Source organism: Festucalex cinctus, chromosome 16 (assembly GCF_051991245.1).
Source record: "Festucalex cinctus isolate MCC-2025b chromosome 16, RoL_Fcin_1.0, whole genome shotgun sequence".
Classification (NCBI taxonomy): Eukaryota; Metazoa; Chordata; class Actinopteri; order Syngnathiformes; family Syngnathidae; genus Festucalex; species Festucalex cinctus.
Genome location: NC_135426.1, coordinates 24,977,719 through 25,001,866, shown reverse-complemented (window position 1 = coordinate 25,001,866; position 24,148 = coordinate 24,977,719). Strand labels below are relative to the sequence as shown.

The 24,148-nt window shown below is 42.0% G+C and overlaps 3 protein-coding genes and 1 long non-coding RNA gene across 18 annotated transcripts; 2 read left to right on the top strand and 2 right to left on the bottom strand.

Annotated features, from left to right (window-relative positions):
* Positions 1-491: 491 nt before the first annotated feature.
* On the top strand, positions 492-17,807 carry bcl6b (BCL6B transcription repressor). Of its 5 annotated transcripts, none has more exons than XM_077500535.1 (14): positions 492-639; positions 1,238-1,278; positions 12,158-12,696; positions 12,772-12,854; positions 13,712-13,902; positions 14,202-14,420; positions 15,057-15,179; positions 15,265-15,442; positions 15,598-15,764; positions 15,843-15,922; positions 16,181-16,279; positions 16,463-16,593; positions 16,846-16,983; positions 17,064-17,807. In XM_077500535.1, exons 5-14 carry the CDS (start codon positions 13,721-13,723, stop codon positions 17,202-17,204), a joined length of 1,458 nt encoding a protein of 485 aa, XP_077356661.1. In that variant the 5' UTR covers positions 492-639; positions 1,238-1,278; positions 12,158-12,696; positions 12,772-12,854; positions 13,712-13,720; the 3' UTR covers positions 17,205-17,807. The 5 variants fall into 5 exon arrangements, with proteins under 5 accessions (XP_077356661.1, XP_077356660.1, XP_077356662.1 ...); XM_077500536.1 differs by lacking the exon at positions 492-639 and adding an exon at positions 672-810; XM_077500538.1 differs by lacking the exon at positions 492-639 and adding an exon at positions 699-790.
* Positions 3,052-10,169, bottom strand: trip6 (thyroid hormone receptor interactor 6). Of its 2 annotated transcripts, none has more exons than XM_077500522.1 (10): positions 9,979-10,169; positions 7,963-8,182; positions 7,509-7,612; positions 7,318-7,431; positions 6,674-7,198; positions 5,362-5,458; positions 5,129-5,298; positions 4,824-5,002; positions 4,624-4,744; positions 3,052-4,353 (listed from the first exon to the last, which is right to left on the bottom strand). In XM_077500522.1, exons 2-10 carry the CDS (start codon positions 8,171-8,173, stop codon positions 4,222-4,224), a joined length of 1,653 nt encoding a protein of 550 aa, XP_077356648.1. In that variant the 5' UTR covers positions 8,174-8,182; positions 9,979-10,169; the 3' UTR covers positions 3,052-4,221. The 2 variants fall into 2 exon arrangements, with proteins under 2 accessions (XP_077356648.1, XP_077356647.1); XM_077500521.1 differs by having other exon boundaries at positions 9,863-10,162.
* LOC144003879 (uncharacterized) lies at positions 11,660-20,014 on the bottom strand. Of its 10 annotated transcripts, none has more exons than XR_013279113.1 (11): positions 19,858-20,014; positions 19,699-19,767; positions 18,906-19,020; positions 18,191-18,313; positions 17,115-17,200; positions 16,855-16,995; positions 16,477-16,622; positions 15,827-15,998; positions 15,239-15,423; positions 14,368-14,428; positions 11,660-12,702 (listed from the first exon to the last, which is right to left on the bottom strand). It is a non-coding gene; the product is annotated as an uncharacterized LOC144003879 (long non-coding RNA). The 10 variants fall into 10 exon arrangements; XR_013279117.1 differs by having other exon boundaries at positions 17,115-17,197; XR_013279110.1 differs by having other exon boundaries at positions 16,855-17,200; positions 19,620-19,767.
* On the top strand, positions 19,098-24,057 carry slc16a13 (solute carrier family 16 member 13). The gene is made up of 7 exons (XM_077500540.1): positions 19,098-19,790; positions 20,273-20,323; positions 21,225-21,458; positions 21,525-21,668; positions 21,796-22,052; positions 22,770-23,301; positions 23,387-24,057. The coding sequence occupies exons 3-7, from the start codon at positions 21,227-21,229 to the stop codon at positions 23,587-23,589; spliced, it is 1,368 nt and encodes a 455-aa protein (XP_077356666.1). The 5' UTR covers positions 19,098-19,790; positions 20,273-20,323; positions 21,225-21,226; the 3' UTR covers positions 23,590-24,057.
* Positions 24,058-24,148: the final 91 nt, after the last annotated feature.

The window sequence follows — 24,148 nt, the reverse complement described above, 5'->3', positions numbered from 1 at the left end:
AAATAGCTACCAACTACTTAATTGTTGCATTTAAGCACAAACTACGAATGTTAAGTTTATGTTAAAACTAATCTAGATCAGCATATGTTACTGGTGTCTGAACATTTTGCACAGGAATTATTTTTGAATAAGTGAAACCTTTAAATAAACGTTTGTTGGATTTATTAGATTAAAATTGATTAAAATCGTAATCGTCCTGAATGACTACAAAAATCGAGATTTTATTTTTTTAAATTTCTGGACAGACTGTGTCTCTCGACGGGCCTGGGAACATCTTCAATCATATTACATTTGTAATGGTTACAACAATGTCATATTAAATATGACATTTAATTAAAAACTATTGTTTTGAATAAATTAATCTATGTAATACCATAGTGTTTTTAGAATAAAACGAACACATTCAAACAAATTCAAAACGTAAAACTATTGAATTAAATGACATTTTAAATTAAATTTCAACACACGTATTCTCGCGAGGGGGGGGGGCCATGTGCGTGACTGTACTTTCACAGGTGGACGTAGGACGACATCTGATGAGTTATGGAGGCAGCGTTTTTTTCTTTTGTGTATTTTTTTTCCCCCATGCTGTAATTGCTGTTCGACAGTCCAGACGGCAACTGCACGGCGAATGGAAGGGTGAGTAAAATAATTATTTATTCGTACGGTTTCAAACGTGGCAGCACTGCCATAACGAAGTGCAAGGTAACACCTGCCATCATCGTTGCGGCAGTCCTGTGTTGAAAATAGTTTGTCAAACGAAGCACCATCGTGGCTGTTTGCTAACTAGGTACAGTAGTTCAGTGTAAAGTGAGTATTTCTATCCCTTTTCCGTGGGCTACAAACGAAAAATTTCAATTCTTGTGGTGAAGTACATGGCCGTCGGGTCGAGCCGAGGTAGCAGCGAGGTTTGTCTCCCCAAAGTGTTGTCTATATTAGCCTGTGGCTAATAGCTAACAACGCTAGCTATTTTACAATATAAATTTGAGCAATTCTGTCGTGTTGCTTTGAGTTACACACAAACAAATGTATGTTTAGGGTGTCGTTTTATCCCTGCTTGTGCGCGTGTGTGGGAGTAACGGGTTGTTTTTGAGTGCTCTCGGCAATTGTTCAACTTTTTGGCGCTCACAAAATAGCAGTGCTGCTGACATTGCATAAATCTGGTTAACTTGGATGACTCTAACTTATGCCAATTGGCTGAACTGATGTGATTATGTTTTTGTGTTCTGTTATATAGATTATTTTAAAGTTACAGTGAAGTATGAAGATGCAGTACTAGTAAGTATTTCTCAATATATAACCCTATAGATAATATATTGATTAATATTGTATATTAATTTCTCATGTGTTCGCTGTAATTTTGGTAAAAAAATATATATATTTCTTTTACTAATTTGTATTTTTTGCACATTTTCATGTATTTCTGAATAATTATTTATTTATTTTTTTGGGGGGGGTGTTTCCGTTTTACAGAATGTTGGTTTTTTTTTCCTGTTTTCGGATTTTTTTTTTTTCTCTCAATTTTTTTCAGTTTTTTGAAATGTTTTTTTTTTCTTTTTTTTTCTGTTTTTCAGATATCTTATATGTCTTGAATTTTTTTTTTCTCCAGTTTTTCGGAATTTATTTTTCTTCTTTTTTTCAGCATTTTTTGCCCCCCACTTTTCTGTTTTATATTTTTTTTCTTTTCTTCAGATTTTTTCTGTTGTTTTGATCATTTTCCTTTTTTTCCCCCATTTTCCAGAATATTTTTTTGAAATGACACAAAATATATAAAAATAAAAAATAAAAAAAACGACCCCCCCCCCCCCCCCAAACAAAATCAATTAAAAAAATTACTGAGACAACCATTACTTCTTTTTTACATGTAAATGATTGCGATTTAAAGTGTGATTATTTTTCCAGTCCTATAGGCTCGTCCCATGTTTTTCTAAACAAATAATTGAATATGTATCAGATTTATTACACATAAACTGAGATTAGAACCTCACCTACTCGTCCATGGTGCTGCTGCATTTCACACTCACTTTTCACAACAAACAAGCAAAACAGATCGCCTCGTCTACTCGAGTGACACTTTCATCATCTCGCAACACATCCCCGCAGCCGCTCGGTCTCAGCCAATCGCGCGCGCCAGCGTCCGAGGACGACGAGGCTATTTATGAGCCCGAGCACGCCCGAGCGGCCGTCACACGATCTCCAGGAGATGCTTCGGCCGCAGGTGCTGCTTGTGCTTCTGTTGTCCGCCGGGGTGCTGGTGCAGGTCGGCACCGGCGCCCCCGACGCGGCAGACCTGCTCGCGGAGGCCCTCGGAGCAGACGCGGCACTGGACAAGGTGAGTCGGTCCTGCATCATGGAGGTGGAAAGTAATCAAGTACAAATACTTTGTTTCTGTATATTGAAAGAGATTTTTCAAGTGTCTCTACTTGACTATTTTTTTTTTGTATACTTTTTTTTTTTTTTAATTTTTATACTTAAACACAGCCGGGTACTACTTTTATAAGAGATTAAGCTTTTTTTTTTTTTTTTTTTTTAGGTCTGGGCTCGCTCTCTCCTGCTGAGGCTCATCTACGAACTGGCGGCAAGTGACGAGGCGCTCCCAGCACTTGGCGTGGCGTTGATGCGGCGAAGTCTTCCTCTCTCCCAAAGAGAGCGAAAGGCGGGTTGCCGCAATTTCTTCTGGAAGACTTTCACCTCCTGTTGACATCGTTATTAATATAGTCACATGATTTAGTGTGTTAAAATTCTGGAATGCTAAATGTATGCTCAACTTTTGAGTAAATTGAAGTTTTCATTTTTTGTGACATTTGTTTGGTGGTTTTTACTGTGAGATTTTCCTCATTTAAATAAAGTATGTGCCTTGGCTCAGACATATACTATGCATTACATTTTCACTTATATGGTGTACTCACTTTTGTTGTCAGCGGTTTGGACCAGAACAGCTGTACACAATTGTCATTTCTTCAGTTTTCCCGTATATGCATTTTAATACATTTTATTCAGCTTTGTGCTTAGTCAAGTCAATTAGCAAAAAGACACCTTTTTTTTTTTTTTTTATATTTTTTTATTCAGTCGCCAAAAAGGGACGTGCCGCAGTACCGTGAGCTCCACTTCACAGCATTTCAAAACTGAGAACCAAAATAAAAAAATACAGGACGAAGCCAAAGCTACATGGCTGATTGTGCAACTGGACAGAACATTCGGACTTTAAAGATGTGTAAACGCAAAAGGTATTGAGATCAGTTCACAAGAGAGGGATCAACAATCTGACTGTACAGGTTTCTAGCCCTTTAGTACACAAAGGCAATGGGGGGACGGCAGTTCGACAAAGACGGTAAATACTGTCACAGGAGAAGCTCAAACATTTTAAAGGCCCCAGACATGATGGGGTGGGGGGCAGGGGCGTGTGCACAAAATGCTTATTTGTGGCCACAAAATACATGTTCCATTTGCCTCTACTGCCAATATCCAAGTTGTTCATGCAAATATTAAACCCACTGCACAATATCCATTTTCTGGCCTCATGCACACGTTAATACTATTTCACAGCCACCGTTTTCTATTTCGTGGGCAGAAATTAGTATTTTGCATACACTTTGTGTATTTTGAAGCCAAAATTTTGTATTCTGTGGCTCAAAATGAGCATTTTGTGCACATTTGATCTATACTGAGGCAGCAATTGAATGTTTTCGCCCAACGTCATGTCTGGTGCGTCGTACAAATTAACAAGTGCAAAGGTACACAAACATCCACATGGGAGGAGGAAGTCTTGATTGATGATTTTCGGTGACCGTTTTCACCCTGTATTCCTATCAAACCGTCGACTTCATTGCACCGTTGTAACAGTCCAAAAAGAGATTTTTTTTTTTTTTTCACATTCATTACGGCGAAACTTGTCAAACCAATTCAATGTTAAATACTACATTCCTTTAACCTACAGTTCTATAAGGCTACATCACGGCCTGTTCAAATGTAGAAGTCACAGTTATTGTGTTTGAGGCAGTTATTGATTTTTTTTTTTTCTGTCATCCTTCAGTTTGAAATTAGTTTGCAAGTATCTGTGTGGTAAGAAACATATTTAGCAAAACATGACAATGATTACTTCAAACGTCAGTAACGTTGGATCAGGAACAATACAAAAACTAGGAAATAACACAAAGGTTAAAGCTGTGGGTGTAAAAAAAAAAAAAAAAAAAAAAATGTAAGCATCCCATAGCGCATCGGTCAGCAGTCCGTGGAGATTTTGGCCGAGAGGTCCTGGATCCGCCGGGCGCTGCAGCCCTTGCACAGGATGTGGCCGTCCAGCGGGTAGCATCCGCGACCCTCGCCCTCGGAGGACAGCAGGAGGCCGCATTCCTGGTCAGGACGGAGGTCAGGGTCAGTCCGAAACCAAACCAAGGTTGTGGTTGTGCGTATTTTGAGGCATTTCATTCTCATCGATTCGTGTCTTGGCGACGTGACCGCTTCGTTGCGCTAATTCAACATGTACATGAAGGTACTCGCTCTTCCGTCACATTCTGAGCTTTGGTTAAAGTTGTTGCCACCCACCTCGGTCACCAACGGTCGTCATGACAACAAAAGATGTGCCGCGCCGTGCATCTCGCATGTACACAATCATGAACTCACCTCGCAGACGTAACAGTTGACGTGGAAGCTTCGGTCCAGTGCGACAATCCGGACCGTCTCCTCCTGACCCGCCTCGGGCATGATGGGCTCGCTGCACACCGAACAGCGAGGCGCGTACTTCCTGTCGGGACAGCGGGAGGCGCGGCTCAGTTAGCGGTTCCGAGTCAAGCGCAAACGCGTGCGGGTTTTGCCGAGCATACCTGTGAAAGTCTTCGATGCAGTGTATCTGCGAGGTGGCGTCCACCGTGAAGGGCACGCCGTCCAAGCAGCAGTTACACACCACGCATGTGAAACAGCGAGGATGGTACGCCTTCCCCATAGCGCGCAGGATGCGGTCCAAAATGGGCTTGGAGCACTTCGAACATTGCTCGAGTGTACTCTGGTGAAAGGAAAAAAAACGGTTTCATTTTAATTTAATGCGTTTGTATCTTTGCGTATGGAAAGCCGTTCGATTTGAAAGGAAATAGGAAATAAAATGCTTCTTCGAATTACGGGCATGACTCACAATGTAACACGTCTCGCAGTAACTTTTCTTGTCCAGAGCGTAGAAGGGCTGTCCTCGCAGGCGGGCGTGGCAAATGATGCAGGTGAAGCACTCCACGTGGAACACCTGCTCCATGGCGATGCAGCCGTTGCCGTCGCCCACCACGTTGTCGCCGCAGCGTGCGCAGTGGCCTGGAAAGGGGGGGAAACGTTTTGGATACGTGTCCTCCTGTCGGGCTTTCCGATAGGTCGTACCGAAATAATCCTCGGCAGGCGGGTGGTTCATATCGTACACCAGCTTCTTGGTCAGACGCTCCAACTCCTCTTCTGGGCGGGTTGGTGCTGGCACATGCTGAGCAAAATACAAAAGTGTCAAATTTAAATAATAACCTCAATATTTTTTTAACTGGGAATAAAAATATAAACGCTATTTACAACAAATCAACTAAATTTAATCGAATGAGTCACTCGTCTAATCTTTAATTTATTGTTAAAAATATTTGATATTATATTCTAATAAAATTAATAGATATTAAGTGTACATAAAATCATTACCAAAATGTTTAGCTGATTGACTTTAATCAAAATATTGAGCTAGTTTTATTCTAGTAAACTAGTTAATTTTATTTACAATAGATTTGTAGTGGATCTATTTTTCATTTAATGACATTTATTGTAAACAACACTAAAATAATATTTTTTTTAATTTGCACTATTTATTGGCTATACCGAGTCTCTGTTTTTTAAAGGTTTATTGTCAATAAAAATCATTGTATTTACAATGAATCATTCGTTAATATAAATTGATAATTATGTGGTTTATAAAATCTATTTTCAATCAATCATTTGCAAATCAAATAAACTTTTTTTTTTTAAATGAGATTTTTATTTTTTTATTTTTATTAATAATTCAACTGATAATGAATCTATTTGAAATGAGACTGCATTAACTGCACCCAAGGTTATTCTAGTTAACTAAAACTAATGAAAAAACTAAAAATCAAAAAACAACTTTGATAACAAAATTAAATAAAAACGAAAATGCTTTTTAAAAACAAAACAAAAACTAACTACATTTTATGTTTACAACACTAACTAAAACTACGGAAAAACTGTCCTTTGTTTTAGTCTTTGGTAATTAATGTAATGGATGAGCCCTTGTGGATATTAACAAACAATAAGGACGTTTGAATGTGTGTCACAGAGAAGCGATGTCATCAAGCAGCAGCCAATAGAAAAGCACCTTCAGATGACGTCGCTCCCATGATGTTTTTGAGACATTGCGCACAATATACATTTTTTTAAACTAAAACTAATACTGAAACTAACTAAACCTAAACTAAAAATGTATTAAATAACTAAAACAAATAAAAACTAACAGAACCACCATGAAAACTAATTAAAACTAACTACATTTAAAAAACAAAAATCAAAACAAAATAAAAACTAACTCAAATGAAAAATTCCAAAACTATGATATCCCTGCTTGCACCTTTAACTACTGTATTTTTTAACGACTTCGATGATTGATGGTTGGAATTTGTCCAGCGCAAACGTTTGCCCACACCTGGTAAGCAGGACTCTGCGCCGCCCCCATTTGATTATTTTCCATCCCCCTTTTGGACAAGGCCACCTGGCCGCCTCTTCCTCTCTGCATCTCCTGAGCTTGCGAAGCGGGGTACCAGTCCTGCGGTCCGGTCTGAAGGGGCGGGCGAGGCGCATGCTGGCGAGGCGCATGCTGGCGAGGCGGCGGCGGCGCGTAGGCCTGCTCGGCCTGCCTCCCCGTCTGCGAGTAGGTGACGGGTTGGGCTGTCTTGACCTGCACGCTGAATCTGGGCCCGGTGGGGGTGGAGGCCGTGGTGTAGGACGCCGGCACCGGCTGCGGGTACGGTTTGGAGGCGGCCGAGGCGTAGCGGTCCGGTTGGTGCGACGCGGCGTACGGCGGTGCGCGGTGCTCGCCTGGGTAGGATGACGGCGGGTGGTACTGGCTCTGGGGGTGAGGAGGGTACCCCGAGTTGGGCCGGCTCTGGGGTGCGACTGCGTTGTAGTGATCCCCTGAGAGGTATTTGTTGTAAGGCACGTTGTCGTACAGCTGCGGAAAACAAACGGAAAATGGTCATCAGAGCCCTGATGTTCAAGTCAATCACAAGGCCTGAAATATTTGTTGCAAGATGTTCTATATGCCCGCACAAAGCGGAGCAGGTGTCGTACTTGTGTGCTGGAGTCCTGCGGCTGGCCGTCGAGGTCGGCCAGCATGGCGGTGAGCGAGTCGATTTCGGCGTCGATTTTAGAGTGGTGGGCGCCGGTCTTGTCGGGGCCACGGTGCTGAGTGAGAGCAAGTTTCCCCGTTTGATTAACAGACAAAATGAAGGTTCGCCAGGCAACGATGACAAGACACTTACGATCAGCTCGTAGCCGTCCCCGTGGGCGCTCCAGTTGCGTTCGTCTTTGGGCCCGTGTGGAGGCAGGTAATAGTGATCGCCAGGTGAATGATGGACAGGCCCACCTTTTCCACAACAAATTATAGGGAATTCTCAAACGGGACGTATTTACAGAAAAATGACACCTGTATAGTGGTAACTTTAATTCTAACTAATTTACAAACGCATTCAGCATTTAAGTTTTAAAAAAATGTCCTCTGTAGTGGACTCATCATAGCTTAAAAATAAAAACTTTTTTTCCCAAAAATTTCTTTTGCAGTATTCCAGTTATTTCACAAAGATTGGGGAATATCAAAATAAACATGGACATTTTTTTTTTTCCTGGTTGGGCCTTAGGTGATTGGTATTTGGTGTAGAAAGTTTAGAGAACCACTGGCGAGAAAAAAAAAATAAAAATCTGACAAAATCATCTTACCTGTGGGTCCAGTTGCCATGTACCGAGTCGCAATCCCTCCCCCTCCTCCACCTCCATTCTGGTCATAAGGGTTGTATTTGGGCCGGAAGTCAGGCGGACCCTTCTTGTTGGGGGCTCGGTACACAGCTGAGCTTGCAGTGTGGGACATCTGGGGGACGACTCGTTCGGGGCTATCCAGAGTCCTCGGTGGAAGCCAGGTAGGACCGGACATGGCGGGATTCTGCGGATTGACACAGGGGGGCCAATGAGTCCAGCGGAAGGGATGCGTCGCTGTTTTTTCGTTTCCCGTGGCAACGACAGCACAAACAATGGGACTTTCGGAGCAGGAAGGCAGCAGCCAGTCGGAACGGTTTGGGGATTTCCAGCAGCGGGCCCCCCGAAAACATTGGACGTGCACACAGCTGCGACTCTCGCGCCCTCGCCACCAGCCACCCACAATGCTTATTGTCTTTAGCTGTTTACACCAGTATGGCGAGCATTTCCAAAATAGGAAATGTTGTGTAATGATAGCACCTGGCCCAAAAACAATACAATGCTTGACAACTTGCTCCATTTTAGATTCAACACAGAAGGTAAAAAATTAATAAGTCACTCAGACTGATTGGGAGAATTTGGGTCGTGTAGCCGTTATAAATCCTCATCGCTAAGAGGATTAGAACCATGTCGCAGCATAAAACAAACAATGCCACAACCTCAAATTTCACTTTTTATGCCATTTCATACTCTACATTTAACTGATATAATAAAGAAACAGTAAAAAAAAAAAAAAAAGTTACAAGGGTAAAAAAGGTGGTTTTCTGCTTGATTTCATTATATGCTAGGGCAGATACGATATGCATCTCAATACACTACCAATAATGCAATAAATTAAAAGCGAGCAACTACCGATGCAATACGATTCACCTCCTAATTAGGCTGTAGTGAAGGCAAAATATGTCTGCCTCCTGTAAGGCGCAGCACTACCTATGTAATATGATTAGCGATTACTAGACCTACAAAAAAATAAAAAATACATTGAAATTAATAGTTTTTTTTTTTTTTTTTTAGAATGAATAAACACTGAAAATTAAATTTCTACACACTGTCCTTTTAAAACCTGGTCAAATTGACAATAGAGAGGAATAGTGAAATATTCTTAAAGAAAACTAAACATTTCTCTTACAAACAAGATTAATATACTATAGGTTGCTAACTTGCTATTATTTTTTTCATTTGCTTTTATTTTGCCTTTTTATTTTGCTGCAGGTCAATATTGCTTATCTGGAGTAACAAAGGTTAACTAAATAAACAAAAATGAGATCCATTTGACTTATCAAATATGGGTGACAGGGCGTCAAACGCAAGCGGATTCCGGTGTTTATTCCATTGCTTTCGAAGTAAAAGTCCAAAATATTGGAAAAGGAAGATACACACAGGGGGAAAAAAACGTGATGAAAAGCAGAGCTTTGTAACATAATAAACTGTTTGCATCGTATACTAAAATGTAACAAAAGTAACACACAGTTTAAAAAAATAATTCAACTTCGCCTTTATTTTGAAGGCTTTAGCCAACGGCGTGCAGCTAGTTACATGTAGCTTTTTTTTTCCACCAAGTATATCGTGCAAATGGCAACGCAACAAACAAATCACAAGTGAACAGGCCTAAATAAATAACAGGGACGTCACTCAATTCAGAAGTGGTGAGGGGGAAAAATAAACAATACGATGAGGACCCCCACAGCCTAACTTCGCAACACGACCAAATTAAAATGGCAGAGAATATTTTGCCGGTAACTCTCTCGCTAGAGCTATTTTGCCGTGAGCCGCTCTGATGGCAAAATAGGTGGCAAGTTGCCGGTCACGGCAAAATATCCACAGAGAATTAAAATAAAACAACAATAACGAAAGACTGGACGCTTACCACCAGAAATGGCGAACAACAGCCTGGCGCGCGGCTCCCATGAAACCTTGCGAGCTAAAAGTTGTCGCCAACGAACAAAACTTTCTCTTTTAGCTGAGATCGCGTCGTTGACCTACTTTTGCCTCAGCTCCGGAGGCCTTCTTGGACACAGAGCCGCCTGGCGACGCATTCCCGACGTGTGACGTATGCGAACGTACACTAAACGTGCGCGCGCAGAGAACACGAGATCGGCGCGTGACCGGGGAAAGTTGTCAAAATAAACCAACGGTTACATATCAGTCGGACGAGGGGACGAGAATAACACTGAGACAGAAAACCAAAAATTAACTATGCAATTCAAGTCGTAATGTTTCATGAATAATGTTTCATAATTTAAAAAACAGTTGTGGTTTTCATAAACAGTCGTAGTATATATTTAAATAAAGCATATTTTTTTAACTTAAGCCATAACATCATGAGGATGAATTCATATTTCCACAAGAGTCGTAGTTCTGAACATTACAAGAAAAAGTTGTATATTTTCAAGAAAAAAAATCCCATTGTTGACATTAGTCATATTATTACAATATTTACTATATTTTTGAGGGGATAAAGTCAATTCTCAAGATAAAAATTTGATTTTTTTTCAAGATTAAGGGCAAGATATTACAAGTTGTTCATTTATTAGATAAAATATTTTGAAATAAAAATACATTTTCAAGATTAAAGCGGTAATCTTCCAAAATCGTATATTTTCAAGATTGAAGACATCATTTTACATGGATAACGTCCATATTTACGAGCAAGCGTTTGTATGTTTTCAAGAACAGTTTTATATTTGTGAGACTGAAGTTTTAATATATGTATCACTTCTCAAAATATTACAATCTTTATCTAAAAAGAATACACAATTTTATTTTATGGTATGACTTAAAAAAAAGAAAGACTTAATTCTCATAATATTATATCTTTATTCCGATTGTGCTTCTTTTGATTTGATTTCTAATCCTCCTCAGTCTATAATCAACCAATCCAATTGAAATTGGCGCATTTATTGCACATTGACCCTTGCCAAAACCCTGACAAACAAAGCCGGCCGGGTTCCTGGGACATCCCCAACTTCCTCCCTCGTCCGGTAGCTGCTTGCCCTTATATGTCCACACGGACTGCAAATTGCAGGAAGTCTTTGTTTTTGTCAACACGTTGGCACCAGTTTGAGGGATTTGGGTCAACGTTGGGGCTCGTGAATACTGACACACATGTGAAGGGCAGGAAGACCTCCCTCCCTCCTTCTGCACCCCCAGCTTTGCCAACGGGACAGACTCGATGATTTCCGCCCATTGCAGAACCCGTTTAGTAACGGTCTCACTTTTTCTTAACACCCCCCCCCCCCCCTCCCACGCACCCCCCAACACAGAGATCCCCCCCCCCCCTTCTACTCATCCGTTGCTCTCACAATGCCTGGAAGCGGCCGAGACCACCTCTGTTTTCTTGATCCCCGTTTTCCTTTACACGCTTTCCTTTTACTACAAAGCACATCACCGACCCAATCACCATTCAACACTTCCAAACATGTTGCAAAACACAAATTTACACTATAGTGTAGCGGAAAACTAAATTGTAACTTTAGAAGTCATTTGATATAAGAACACAAAAATAAGCAATTAATTTAAAAAAAAAAATGATTTTAGAGGTTGTATATTTTCAAGACTATTGCTGTAGTATTAAGAGAATAAAATGTGGCGTTGAGAAAAAGGCACATTATTTTGATTAAAAATCAAGAATTTTTGAGTTCAGGATGCAATTTTACTCTTCAAGTGACGTGTAATTCTTTATCTTTAAACCAGTCTTACAGCCAGCATGAGGTAACTTTCCGCTGATTTTTTTTCTTCCAGTCAATATGTGAACCTGGTGTACCCCCCGCAAATCCCCCTCACCGCTTTTCTCCTCCCTCATCTCCTGCTAGCTTTATTATTGACGGATGTCCTGCGCAGGCGTTTTCATCCATGTCTCTGAGCAGCTTTGCAGGATGCATTTAAAAATGTGTGAGTGTGTTTTTTGATGGGGGGAGGGCCGGGGGTTTCCTTCACATCTGTCGGCTTCATTTCGCTCAAAGCAGGGAAAAGGTTGTTTTTCACCATCAAGGAGAAGGTGTCCCCCATCTCGAAGCAATGGTGTTGTCTCGCTTCCGTCCTCTTTGTCCTCATAACACTTCCGCCTCACTAAACAGTGTTTCAAATGATTCAACTGTATTCTTGCTTGATGTACAACTAAACAGTCCAGGATTTCAATCGTCATATTTTCATTTGGAAACAGGTCTGGACTGCTGGCAGGAGATGAAAAGATCCCTAACTCATAATTTGCCATGGGCAATTATTGTATGTCAATATTATCCCACCTCTGTCCTGGAGCGATGCAAGTGTCACCGAAAAGCAACGATTGGGAGAACCTTGATGTTTTCGTGTCTCGTCCCAGGACAATCAGGCATGTAGCGCCCCTTCCCAAGAGTCCTCATATTGTTTTCTTTTTTTTCACGAGGCTTTTCCTGTCATTACTTTGCTCAGCGTGATGGGGGTTTAGAAAAACTAATAGCCCACTAAAAATACTTGGAGCTCGGAGTGTTGGGCCAGGCCTTTTCCTGCGCGTGGGCCATTGAGGAAAAGGGAAGTAGGAGAAGGAGGGTGGGTGACATTATAAAGAGTCCGTCCGTGTCGCCTCCCCAAACACTGTTGCCGCCAGTGGAAGTCAAGGTGAGCTCAGCCCCACGTTCTTATTTGACTGGAGGAGCCTGAGAAGGCGAGGGGCTTGAGGTCCGCGCGGGGGGTTCACGTCGGTTCTCGTCCCTGCTGGTCGGGGTGAGTCTGGGGACAAAAACAACGAAAAACACGCAAAAATCAAAACAGAGGTCAATTTTGAGGTTTTCTTTTCAGGCACGAGTAGGGAGCTGGTCTCGCCTAACACACGTGTCTGGCACACTTGTGTCTATTTATTCGATCACTAACTGGACACAGCGGTAAGTACTTTATTTATTTGTTCATTATGTTTTCATTATTATATTATTATGCATTAGTCGGTACTCTAAATTCCTGACAGATGAAACGAAAAATGATTTCCAATTAATTATGTTGTGTAAAAAGTGAGGCCCTGGGGCCATTTGCATTCTTTTATTGACCTGTTTCAAACAACAAATTCAGAACATGGCCTGCATGAGATGATTACAAAAATGGAGAGATATCTCAATAACATTTTTTTTTGCACCCTGCCTAGTCCAAGTCAGTAGTTTTTGAGCATCTGCTGATAACGAGTTTCAATGGTAATGAATTACGGCGGAAAAAAGATCGCAACCAAATTGTCTCAATGATCTTTTTTGTTGTTTTAAATAAATGTATACCAACATGATAACTTCTTACAGTATATGGCTGTAAGTCAGCAGTGGTTCAAAAAAATTAAAAAAAATAATAAAATATTGAATTATGTGACTTTCTAAATTATGAACATTTAAAAATCTGATCTTTTTCAGTTGATATCCATCAGAAAATCATGTGATCAGCCTTGATTTCCAATCACATGATCGAATCGGGACAAAATACTGCAAGATCTCACTTTAGAACAATAATAATAATAATATGAAGAAAAGTTGAATGCTTGAAGATATCACACTCTTTAATAAGGAAATGAAATTTAAAAAAAGTTTAATGAGAATGTGCCATGTCATTTTTCTATTTTAAAAAGAAAAAAAACAAAAATGTGGTCAAAAAGGTACATAAATAATAGTTTTTCAATGCAAATACAATTGAACTGTACTGTAAATCCCATTCGGAATTTGTTAGGATGTCATGTGGTACTTTTATTTTTTTGCCCCCCCCCCAGAGGAACGCAATGTCATTGGGAGCGGATGGAACCGGGGCGTCTGCTGGCTACGTAAAGGAGTTCACCCGCCACGGCGGCGACGTGCTGCTCAACCTCAACGAGCTGCGTCACCGCGGCATCTTGACGGACGCCACCCTGGCGGTTGGCGACGCGCGCCTACAGGCTCACTCGGCCGTGCTGGTGGCCTGTAGGTAGGTGTGATCGGCTTAGCGACTACAGTGGCGGGCGGATGATTTTCAAAATGACTTCTTGTTAAGATGGCTGCTGGAATACTTTTGTCAACGGGGAGGGGCGGACGGAAACCTTTTCACTATTTTTTTGGTAGGATACCCAGGTGGAATCCCGGGGCCTTCACCTCCTCAGCTCCCAACTTTTGCACGCCACTGAATGCATTGACATCAAGCTGCCACAAGATGGCAGCAAAGCAATAAAGCAGTCCGCTTCCTCTGAGAATTTTCTTTTTGTTGTTGTTGTTGTTTTTCTTTTGCAGTGGCTTCTTCTATTCGCTTTACACGCGGCACACGCGCCACATGAACGTGTCGCTCCCAGGCCACCTGGAGCCCACCAGCGTCTCCGTCCTGCTCGACTTCATGTACACGTCCCGCCTCCCCCTGACGCCCGCCACTGCCCCCGGCGTGCTTGCCGTGGCCGCCTACCTGCAGATGGACCACGTGGCTGATACCTGCCGGGACTTCATGCGGCTGCACTGGTGAGATCCTGACCAAAAAAAAAGTATTACATAAAATTAAAATATAGTCAAATAAACAATTTTGCTTGTATGTCCAACAATTTTAGAATGTATTTAATTACATGATCGTTTGAGTAATTAAAATGAAATATAATACAAAATGAATTGTTAGTTTAAAATAAACATTTAATTGTATTAATGTATGATTTAGCCATTTTCTTAAAATTGGTGAATTAAGGTTTTTTTATTATTTTATTTTTTTTAGAAATGTCCTTATCATTTATCATATTGAATAAATTATAAATGTATTTACTAGAAGTAATAAAACAGTACAGTTACTTAAAAAAACAACATTGTGCAACATTAAACATTTTTATTTAGCTAATTAAAATGAGTAAGTACAATTAATTAATAATAAACCATTTCACTTGTTGCACTCATAATTTATCCTGTTTGTTTGTTTTTTCCTTATGTATTAGTGACTGCTATATCGGCAACCCCCACAAATATCCGATACCTTAAAATAAGGCCATATCGGTATTTGCCCATCCCCAAAGTTAACACATACGTTCTATTTTTTTTTTTTAAATCATCTATGAATGAAAAAGGTCCATTTTAAAAATGAAGAATGTTTCCAATTGGTTCAACTTTCTGTAGCAGGGAAAACATGAGCATGAGACACCCCCAATTGGAGCTGGACCCCAGGGTGTCTGTGGCCTCTGTGGCCCCTAAAGGTGCAGACCTGCCTAATCCTGGACCACAAGCAGCACGGATAGTTAGGTCAGAACTTCACTTATACCCCGTTTATTTAGTTTTTTTTTGGGCCTGGTCAATCTCACCTTCAACTTCTATATTTATTCTCCAGGGTCCCGGGTGAGGCTGATGGTCCTCTTACGCCGGGAGCTTTCCCGCCACGGAAGCACGGTTCGGAGGAGCTGAAGAAGGAGCCTGACTCGCCTCCACCATCTCCTGACAGTCCCGCACGCTCCAGCTGCCAGCCCAGCTCCCCCGCAGAATCTAAAACCTGCAACAAAAATCTCGCAGTGAGTTTCAGGACCATAGATACATAAGTCAGATATTAAAATGGATTTTTGAAAACCAGATGAAGACTTTCATTAAAGAATTGGGAACTTCCTGTCAATTATGCTATGGATCAGGTTTTAATAACCGGGATTGTTTATATGTGATCCTCCCTCAGTGTGGCACCAAAACAACACCACACCCAAAGTCCTGCAACTGGAAAAAATACAAGTACATCGTGCTTAACCCTCTCTGTGCTGGGACCTCAGTGAAAGAGGAGCCGCGGCACGACGCGACGGCCGTGACGCAGGCGTGGCCTGGAGAAGTGCCCGGTCAGATTGATAGGTAGGAGGCAAGGCGGGAGTGGGAATGGCGGTGGAGGGAGGGGGCGACATTCGTCAACTCACTCCCTCTCCTCGGCAGACGGGGGCAGGCCTCCTGCTACGAGGGTTCTGGCCGAGCCCCTCTCCTCGGGCCACCCGCCTCCGTGGAGGAGGGAACAGGTATGTCATGGAATCGTCATCATCTGTCATGGCAGTCGACATTGCATCATTCAAAAATAGCTCTGGAGTCAGTTAGCTGCAATGAGAGAAAAGGGGGTGAGGTTTTCCCACACAGCCTAAAAAAAAAAAAAAAAAGTTACAATATTATATACATTTCATTCCACTTCACATTTGTGTCCCATTTCGTCTTAAAATAAGATTGTACAATAATTTATTACTAATATTGGGGCCACCTTGTTTTTTCCTCACACTCCGCAGCTACCATTCATCAACGCCATCAAGCCGTGAAGAGAGAGTGCTACTATGTGTCTTACAGTTACCCGGGCAACGCTAAAGGAGGCAAAACGATCCTCTCAGGTGAAGATTGCACAACACCTGATGGGAAATTGCATCGCTAATTCAAATCAGCCCATTCTTACTAACATCTCTGTGACATGACATGATTTCAATTAGACCTGTGAGGCAGATTGGTAACCACTCGTCCAACGTGCTACCAATTCAAAATCTGATTCCCCAAATGTGTCAACTCCAAACCTGCAGGCGACAAGCCGTACCGCTGCAACGTCTGCGGCGCCCAATTCAACCGGCCAGCCAACCTCAAGACACACGCTCGCATCCACTCGGGCGAGAAGCCGTACCGCTGCGACACCTGCGGCGCACGATTCGTTCAGGTGAGCCTTCACAAGCGTGCCTTTTCAGCCTTTGATATACAAAAAGAAAATTTTTTTTTACCTTGGGCAGTAAAAACAAAAATTAGTACTTTTTTTTTTTTTTTTAATATATATATATATGAGCCTCTTGGTGTAAGACATACAAATGACATAAATAGAATGAGCTTTTGCTCATAAGTCAGCAGACTTAAAAGCTAATCTATGCGGTTGTTTTAAATACACACAGTGCACATTTCCTTGCTTTATGTTTAGGTGGCTCACCTACGAGCCCACGTCCTGATCCACACGGGCGAGAAGCCGTACCCCTGCCACACGTGCGGCACCCGCTTCCGCCACCTGCAGACCTTGAAGAGCCACCTGCGCATCCACACCGGAGAAAAGCCTTACTCGGTGAGTCCGGGCCTTAAAAACGGCAGCAATAAAAAGAAGACAAGCTCAAATCTTCATTTTGTTGTTGTTGTTTCTGGCAGTGCGACAAGTGTGAGCTCCGCTTCCGCCACAAGAGTCAGCTGCGCCTTCACCTGCGCCAGAAGCACGGCGCCATTACCAACACCAAAGTCCGTTACAAGGTCCTGACCGAGCCGTACCCGCCCGTTCCGCAGGCCTGCTGAAAAACAAAGAAAGCCCAATAGCATTATCTTTTTAACAGTAGTGTCTTTTACAGAAGCCATTGCTGGTTGTGAGAGGAGGTTCAGCTGCCTGTAAAAAATAATAGCACTCACTGAGCTTGCATTCGAGATGAGGTCATGAAAACGTTGTATTTAGAGCGTTACAGGAAGTGTTTTTGTTGGTTTGTGAAGAGTTTGGGAGGAACAAAAGCAGGTTTTGGCAAGTTTGAGTATGTAAAGTGAAAGGAAAAAAAAAACATTCAAGAGCGAGGGTCCCCTATAGATGGTTTGAAGGAAGTTTGAACAGAGTTGATATCTGACCGAATTCAGTTAAAAAGCACTTTGAATCGTGGTTGTGTCGTTTCTTGCTAACGCTCACATATTTTTATTTAACTCCACGCGTGTGAGGCCTGGTGCCCTGCGTGTTCTTTTAAATAATTTATGCAGCCATACACATAGCGACTTGAAAAAGTCCAAGCAGGCAAATGACTTTTTCTGATATATAACCATAAAAATGATCAACTATTCTACAAGCAGTCAGGAATTGGATGGTTCATTTGCTGGACAAAGATGGCTTGTATTATTTGAATTAAATTGGAGCTTGGATGACATGTCTCTTTATTTATTATGACAGAATTAACAGTGGTACATGATGATACATATATGCAATCAAGCATTTTCAAAGAACTCCTTCATGACCGATGTTCGAAGATATGAAAGACACCTTTGGAGACACTTTTTTTTTCAAGAAAAATTAAAGTAAGATAGTGTTTGTTGGGGGTGGAGGAATTTTTTAATTTTTTATTACAAAGTTGGATTTTTAGGAAACAAAAATATTTAAAAAAAAAAAAAGTATTTTTTTTTTTTAATAAAAATATTTTTGAGCTAAAAAGTAGCACGGTTAAAAAAAAATGTTCATCTTGTCTTCAAATCTACACAGTCCTATGTTTTTGTTTGTTTTTTTTAAGACAAAAAGGTTTTTCATTTACCTTGACTAGTTTCGCCGTTGACTGCCGCCTTCTTCAGAAGCTGTCAAACTGACAGTTGTGACGCGTCTTCTCATCAGCTGATGTTTCTGGGCATCAGGAATGTGAGAATCAAACAGCAGAATGCTATACAAGAGTAGAAAAGGACAAGGCCACACACAAAAAATCAAATCCACGAGGGCTGCACGATATTGGAAAAACATGTGATATGTGATATAGTTGTTGAATATCGCGATATCGATATTATTGCGATATTTAACATGTACCTAAAGAAATAACATTTTTATTGTCAAATGAAAGAATAACATTTTGTTCATGTGGTAAAAAGCAAGTTCAATGTGTTCCTAGTTAATAACTGTAATTACACTATTATTACCCTGTAATTACCCTAAACTATTAGATGGTGATGCACATTTAAGTTTGTATCTGATTGGTCAATTTCAGGTAAAAGCCAAAAATTCCATATGAAAATTATTGCATGTCTTTGCGATATGCATATTGCATGGCCCAATATCGCGATATCGATATTTCTTCGATATATCGCCCAGCCCTAAAATCCACCATATCGGACCACTGCAAAGGAGACAATCGCATCATGGACTGGGACAAAACAAACATCATTGGAACAGCAGAACAAAAATACAAACGATGGACGAAAGAAGCAATAGAGATTGTGAAACGGGGCCCGACCACACTCAACAGGGACGAAGGAACTTGCCTGCTATCCCACACATGGGATGAGATCCACTTCTCCAGAGACCATCGGAGGGCGAAGTCCGCATGGTGCGTCATCCACATGGTACTGCCACGCCGGAACCGCCCAGAAACTGCAGCTGATAAGAAGACACGTCACAACTGTCAGCTTGACAGCTTCGGAGGAAGGCGGCAGTTGACACTGAAACTAGTCAAGATAAACGAAAACCTTTTCGTCTTAAAAAAAAAGAATAAACAAAGGACTGTAAAAGTAGTATTTTTTTAGTGAGGGGAAAAAAGTTGCATTTATGTGACAGACGATTTTTTTTTGGAGAGGAAAATGTTTTGTTTGTTTGTTTGTTTTTTGAGGAAAAGGACCTAAAATCAATTCATTTGAGAAATAAATGATCCCATAAATCTCGAATTCCCACCTATGACTTTCGCAATCGATCTCTCCTACCATTTGGAAAGAATGAAACCATACTGCCACACGTTTCCTGCTTGACACTCATTGGTGCCACTTGCTGGTGTTTCCTGAGGGGTGGCTCGAGGGGGTGAATATTTTTTAGGTGGGCAACTATTTCTGCTTAACTCTCTCACCCTCAAGTTATTGACAAGTTATTGAATTAATACAATTTTAGTAAAATGAATTATGCTATTTAAAAAACAAAAACCCTGTTAGCTAACTACGTTACCAGACAAAAAAAAAAAAAAAAAAAGGAACTAGCATTTCACTCACCCGGTGGTGCGTTCGTTCCATTTAAAACGCAACCTCCCCCCCACACACACACACCGGTGACACACACGTCCAGAGTTACCGGCAAGGGTCTGTCATGTGGTTTGGCTTCATCGAGTTCGGACCGAGTCAAGAAAGGACAGCATGGCCACTGTAACTCAGAGAAGGTTCGAGGTAAGTGTTGCTAACAGTGTCAGTTTAGCGTCGTTAATTTAACAGGTTCTTCGAAAGCGAAACACACTTTGACTGCCGTTGCTTGCGTTGCATGACGACCGCTACGGTACAAAAATAACTATATTTAATTCACAGTGTCCAATCGAGGTGTTGTTATTTTTTTGTTAGTAAACGATGTGCTTCGTTTTGTTTTCGCAGTTATTTTATTTCGGCTTTAGGGCAATTTAGTTAGTCGTCAGTACGCATGCGCTACGTCAGTGCTACGTTATGTACGTAGTTATTTGCGGTTTATGGTTTGACGTACTCCGCTGGAATTTACGCTGGTTTCCCTGTCTTTTTTTTTTTTTATTTTTTTTATTTTTTTTTTATTCTGTAGGGTAGGTAATTTTTTTGTGCTAACATTCATGTTGCTAACAACATGCTAACAATTTAAAATGATGGCAAATACTTAAAAAATCAAACAATCTGTGTGTGTCCTTCAGCATCAGCTCCACTGAAACCGCATGTTTTGCAGTGCACTTCTCCTTCAGCAGGTGGGTATCGTCTGTCCATCTAAAATAGTGACTTTAGGAAATTTGTAATCCCTTTAACTTTGGTCACTAATTTTCTTTTTTTGCTGCAGAGCCCCAGACATGACGTGTGGGGAAAATTTAATTAGACATATAAAAATAGATCTCACGTGCACATATAATACCACAAATAAGTATTTCATGGCCAAGAGATACAAAATAGATATAATATGCTCATGAAATACTGATTTGTGGCCATGAAATAGGAATAGTGTGATTTGTGCACAAAATGCTAAATTGTGTCCATAAATTTGGGATAATGTGTGCACCAAATACAATTTAATGGCCACCACTAAAAATGTATTGCCTGTGCACGAAATGACAAAAGTCTGGCCACGAAATAGGAGTAAAATGCAAACAAAACAATTATTTGTGGCGATGAAATACGTACCAATTTCTTACTTGTGGCCACAAAATACATTTTACATGCACATGAAATACTCATTTTGTTGCCACAAGTTACTATATGTGGTCAGTTAGTTGGTCATTTGCCCAGTTTTGTTCAACATGAGCGTGCATCTTCTTTTTGCTCCTTAAGAGTTTATTCATTTTGTTTTTGTGTGTGTGTGTGTGCCTTCATTAAGAAATAGTGGTAAATATATATTGGCAACACTGAATCTTTTTTTTTTTTTTAAATTAATGAATTTTTCTCACCCTCTATTTCATGTTTGGTACTACATATTTATCCTATATCCTGTCAATGAATATCGTGATGTTTTTTAGTGAAGGGTTTGCAAGTTGTTTATCATTAACCCACCGACGTGTTAAGGCGCCTCGTCACACTGGCTCAAAGGAAGTTAATGATTACGCACCATGATGTAAACTCTCACCCCTTCTTGACATACTTTTTTCTCTGATCTCTCAGCGATGGCCAGCGTCCGAGCCGGAGCGGAGAGGCGGCGCGATGGTGAAGCCGAGGGCCCCGATGGGGGCTGGGGCTGGGTGCTGGTCGGGGCCCTTTTCGTCAGCACCAGCCTGGTGTTCGGCCTCATGCGCGGTTTGGGCATCTTTTTCGTGGAGTTCGTGCAGTACTTCGACGAGAGCGCTCAAGCCATCTCGTGGATCTCCTCCACCGGCCTGGCGGCACAGCAGTTCTTCAGTGAGTCCCCCCCGGTGGAGCTCCTGTTGGAGGCACGCTTGACGTCGTCACCGTGATGTGTCGTAGGTCCCCTGGGCGCCGCCTTGTCCAACGCGTATGACACGCGCCTGGTTGTGATGGCGGGAGGCTTCCTGGCCGGGCTCGGTTTCATCCTCGCCTCACAGGCCACGTGTCTGCTTCACCTCTACCTCACCATGGGCCTCATTTCAGGTAGACCGTTGCAGTCAAGAGCCGACAGGGTTATAAATCATTCAAATTGATTGTTTATTATTGTACTCAAATCCGCATCTCAATAGTGTGTTAATTCTCAATGATTTCTCCCCCGTTCGTCCTCCAGGGTTGGGCTGGGGCTTGGTCTTCACGCCCATGGTGGCCACAGTCATGGCGAGCTTCACCCAGCGGCGCAGTCTTGCCCTGGGTTTGGCGTTCTCCAGCATCGGCCTGGCCTCGTTCACGTTCAACCCGCTCTTTCAGTTCCTGGTGGAGACGTACGCCTGGCGCGGGGCCCTGCTCATCCTCGGCGGGCTCAGCCTCAACATCATGGCGTGCGGGGCGCTCGTCCGGTCACGGCGGCGGCCGAAGGGCGCGGCAAAGGTGGGGCGCGATACACTATGCATGAAGAAATCATTTACTGTGCTTTGGAGCCTTCTTGTATTGGACCAAAACTGCCCAAATTCAAAATAAATACTTGGCTAAATGACTAAAAGAAAAAAAAGCTGATATAAAAAAAATATAATTCAAAAATTAAATCCCAAAAATAAATATAAATGGAAATAAAAATACAAAATATACATAAATAATGAAATAAATAAATTTGTTGAATTTTTTAAATTATATATATTTTTTATTTTTACTTTTAGTCATTTATTTATTTTGTCATTTATGACATTTATCCATTTTTATTTTTACTTTATCATAAATGACTAAATGTGAAAATAAAAATGAATGTAAAAAAAAAAAAATCTAAATTCAAAATTAAATACAAATTTATGTATCTTGGATTTAATTTTCAAATTACATTTTTTACATCTGTTTTATTTCCACTTTTAGTTATTTATTTCTTTTGAATTTTGGCAGTTTTGGTCCTCCATATACTTGTGGCATTTTGTTGCCAAGAAGCGATGTTGTTTCATGCTGAAGTAAGGTGAGGAGTGTCACTTAACCAAAAATAGTGCTTTGCTACCACCTTGTGGCATGTAGAGGCATTTCTAAATCTTTCGTGGGGCTCAATTGCTTTTTTCTGCTTGCAAGTTCAATATTCCATTTTGAAAAATTCAAACGGAATCAATTCCACAATTTTCTGTCTTCCAGGTGGATACGGAGATCAGGACGTCATGCGCTGACATGCGGCGGCGAGTGGCCTCCTACTTGGAGCTGTCGTTGCTGTGCGAGAGGCCTTACCTGACGTACACCTTGGCCATTACGCTCCTCAACGTTGGCTACTTTGTGCCCTATGTCCACCTCGTGGCCCTCAGCCGACACGCCGGCTGCTCCGAGTACCAGGCCGCCTTCGTCATGTCCGCCGCCGGCATCACTGACATCTTCGGCCGCGTGGTCTCGGGCTGGTTCTCGGACCTTGGCCACTTTCGGCTCATCCACTTGCTGAGCGTGTGGACGGCGCTGGCCGGGTTGTTCATCATGCTGCTACCCGTGAGCACCCTGTGGGGCTCCTATGCCGGCCTGGTGGCCGTCAGCCTCCTCTATGGCTTCTGCTCCGGGGCGCTGACCTCGCTGGCCTTCACAGTGGTGCCGACGGTGGCCGGGGCGGAGCGCGTCATGGGGGCGCTCGGACTACTGCAGCTCATCGAGAGCTGTGCGGGATTGCTGGGATCACCTCTGTCAGGTAGGATCTGTCTCTCCAATTAACCAAACATATCTGACCATTCTCGATTATTTCTCTCTTTTACCCAATTGTGCGGCGCTTCCAGGACTCCTCCGGGACGTCACGGGCAACTACATGGCCTCTTTCATGGTGTCGGGCTCCTTCCTCATCCTTGGCACGCTCACTATGGCAACCTTACCACACTACTTCTGCTGCACGGATCCGCCGCCGTTGCCGGACGCGGAGGCCCAACGTCTCAGCTCGGAGACGGAGCAGATAAATGAGTTGCCTGGTGACGGCAATCGCTGAGGAGCAAGTGTGCGCGCTACTCCCAAAAATGTAGGGATATTGCGCTTGGCTAGGAGTCAGACATTTAGAGGTCAAATGCAGTTTTCATGTTGCATTTTGGGTTCATCCTCTGAATTCATCCCTATCTTTTTGGGAGGAGTGTATGTCAACGGGGCTGCTCCAGCCCCTCGATTTAGTTTATTTATCAGATTTGCACATTCAAGCTGAAATATGGAGTATTTTTGTCATTGTTAAGCTTGAAATGTGAATCCCTGGAAGATGTAGCACACTGTCAAGTGGTGTCAAACTGACGCACCAATGACTTCACTGGAGACCAAAAATTGTAATAATGGGCTTTAGTGTCTCTCTCATACTCAGGAATACAAGACTGCTGTTACGTTGTTGAGTGCCATTTCTTTCAGAGACATTAACAATATCCCTCCATGGTACTTTTGGACCATAATAAACATGGCACTGGTGGTGACGTGATTACAGTACTTGTTTTGTTTGATCATTCTGCATTGGCGCAACACATCCCTGCAGTCTTTTGGGCTTTATGAGCTTCGCTGAAACTATTTTG

Excerpts from the sequence above, each read along its gene's own strand:
- trip6 (XM_077500522.1), bottom strand. The coding sequence starts at position 8,173 with ATGTCCGGTCCTACCTGGCTTCCACCGAGGACTCTGGATAGCCCCGAA. Across the intron at positions 7,613-7,962 it reads CATGGCAACTGGACCCACAG|GTGGGCCTGTCCATCATTCA; the intron begins GTAAGATGATTT and ends GTTGTGGAAAAG. Across the intron at positions 4,354-4,623 it reads TCAACTGTTACGTCTGCGAG|GAATGCGGCCTCCTGCTGTC; the intron begins GTGAGTTCATGA and ends CGTCCTGACCAG.
- bcl6b (XM_077500534.1), top strand. The coding sequence starts at position 13,721 with ATGTCATTGGGAGCGGATGGAACCGGGGCGTCTGCTGGCTACGTAAAG. Across the intron at positions 16,594-16,845 it reads GCGGCGCACGATTCGTTCAG|GTGGCTCACCTACGAGCCCA; the intron begins GTGAGCCTTCAC and ends CTTTATGTTTAG. Across the intron at positions 16,984-17,063 it reads CCGGAGAAAAGCCTTACTCG|TGCGACAAGTGTGAGCTCCG; the intron begins GTGAGTCCGGGC and ends TGTTTCTGGCAG.
- slc16a13 (XM_077500540.1), top strand. The coding sequence starts at position 21,227 with ATGGCCAGCGTCCGAGCCGGAGCGGAGAGGCGGCGCGATGGTGAAGCC. Across the intron at positions 21,459-21,524 it reads GGCGGCACAGCAGTTCTTCA|GTCCCCTGGGCGCCGCCTTG; the intron begins GTGAGTCCCCCC and ends GATGTGTCGTAG. Across the intron at positions 23,302-23,386 it reads GCTGGGATCACCTCTGTCAG|GACTCCTCCGGGACGTCACG; the intron begins GTAGGATCTGTC and ends CGGCGCTTCCAG.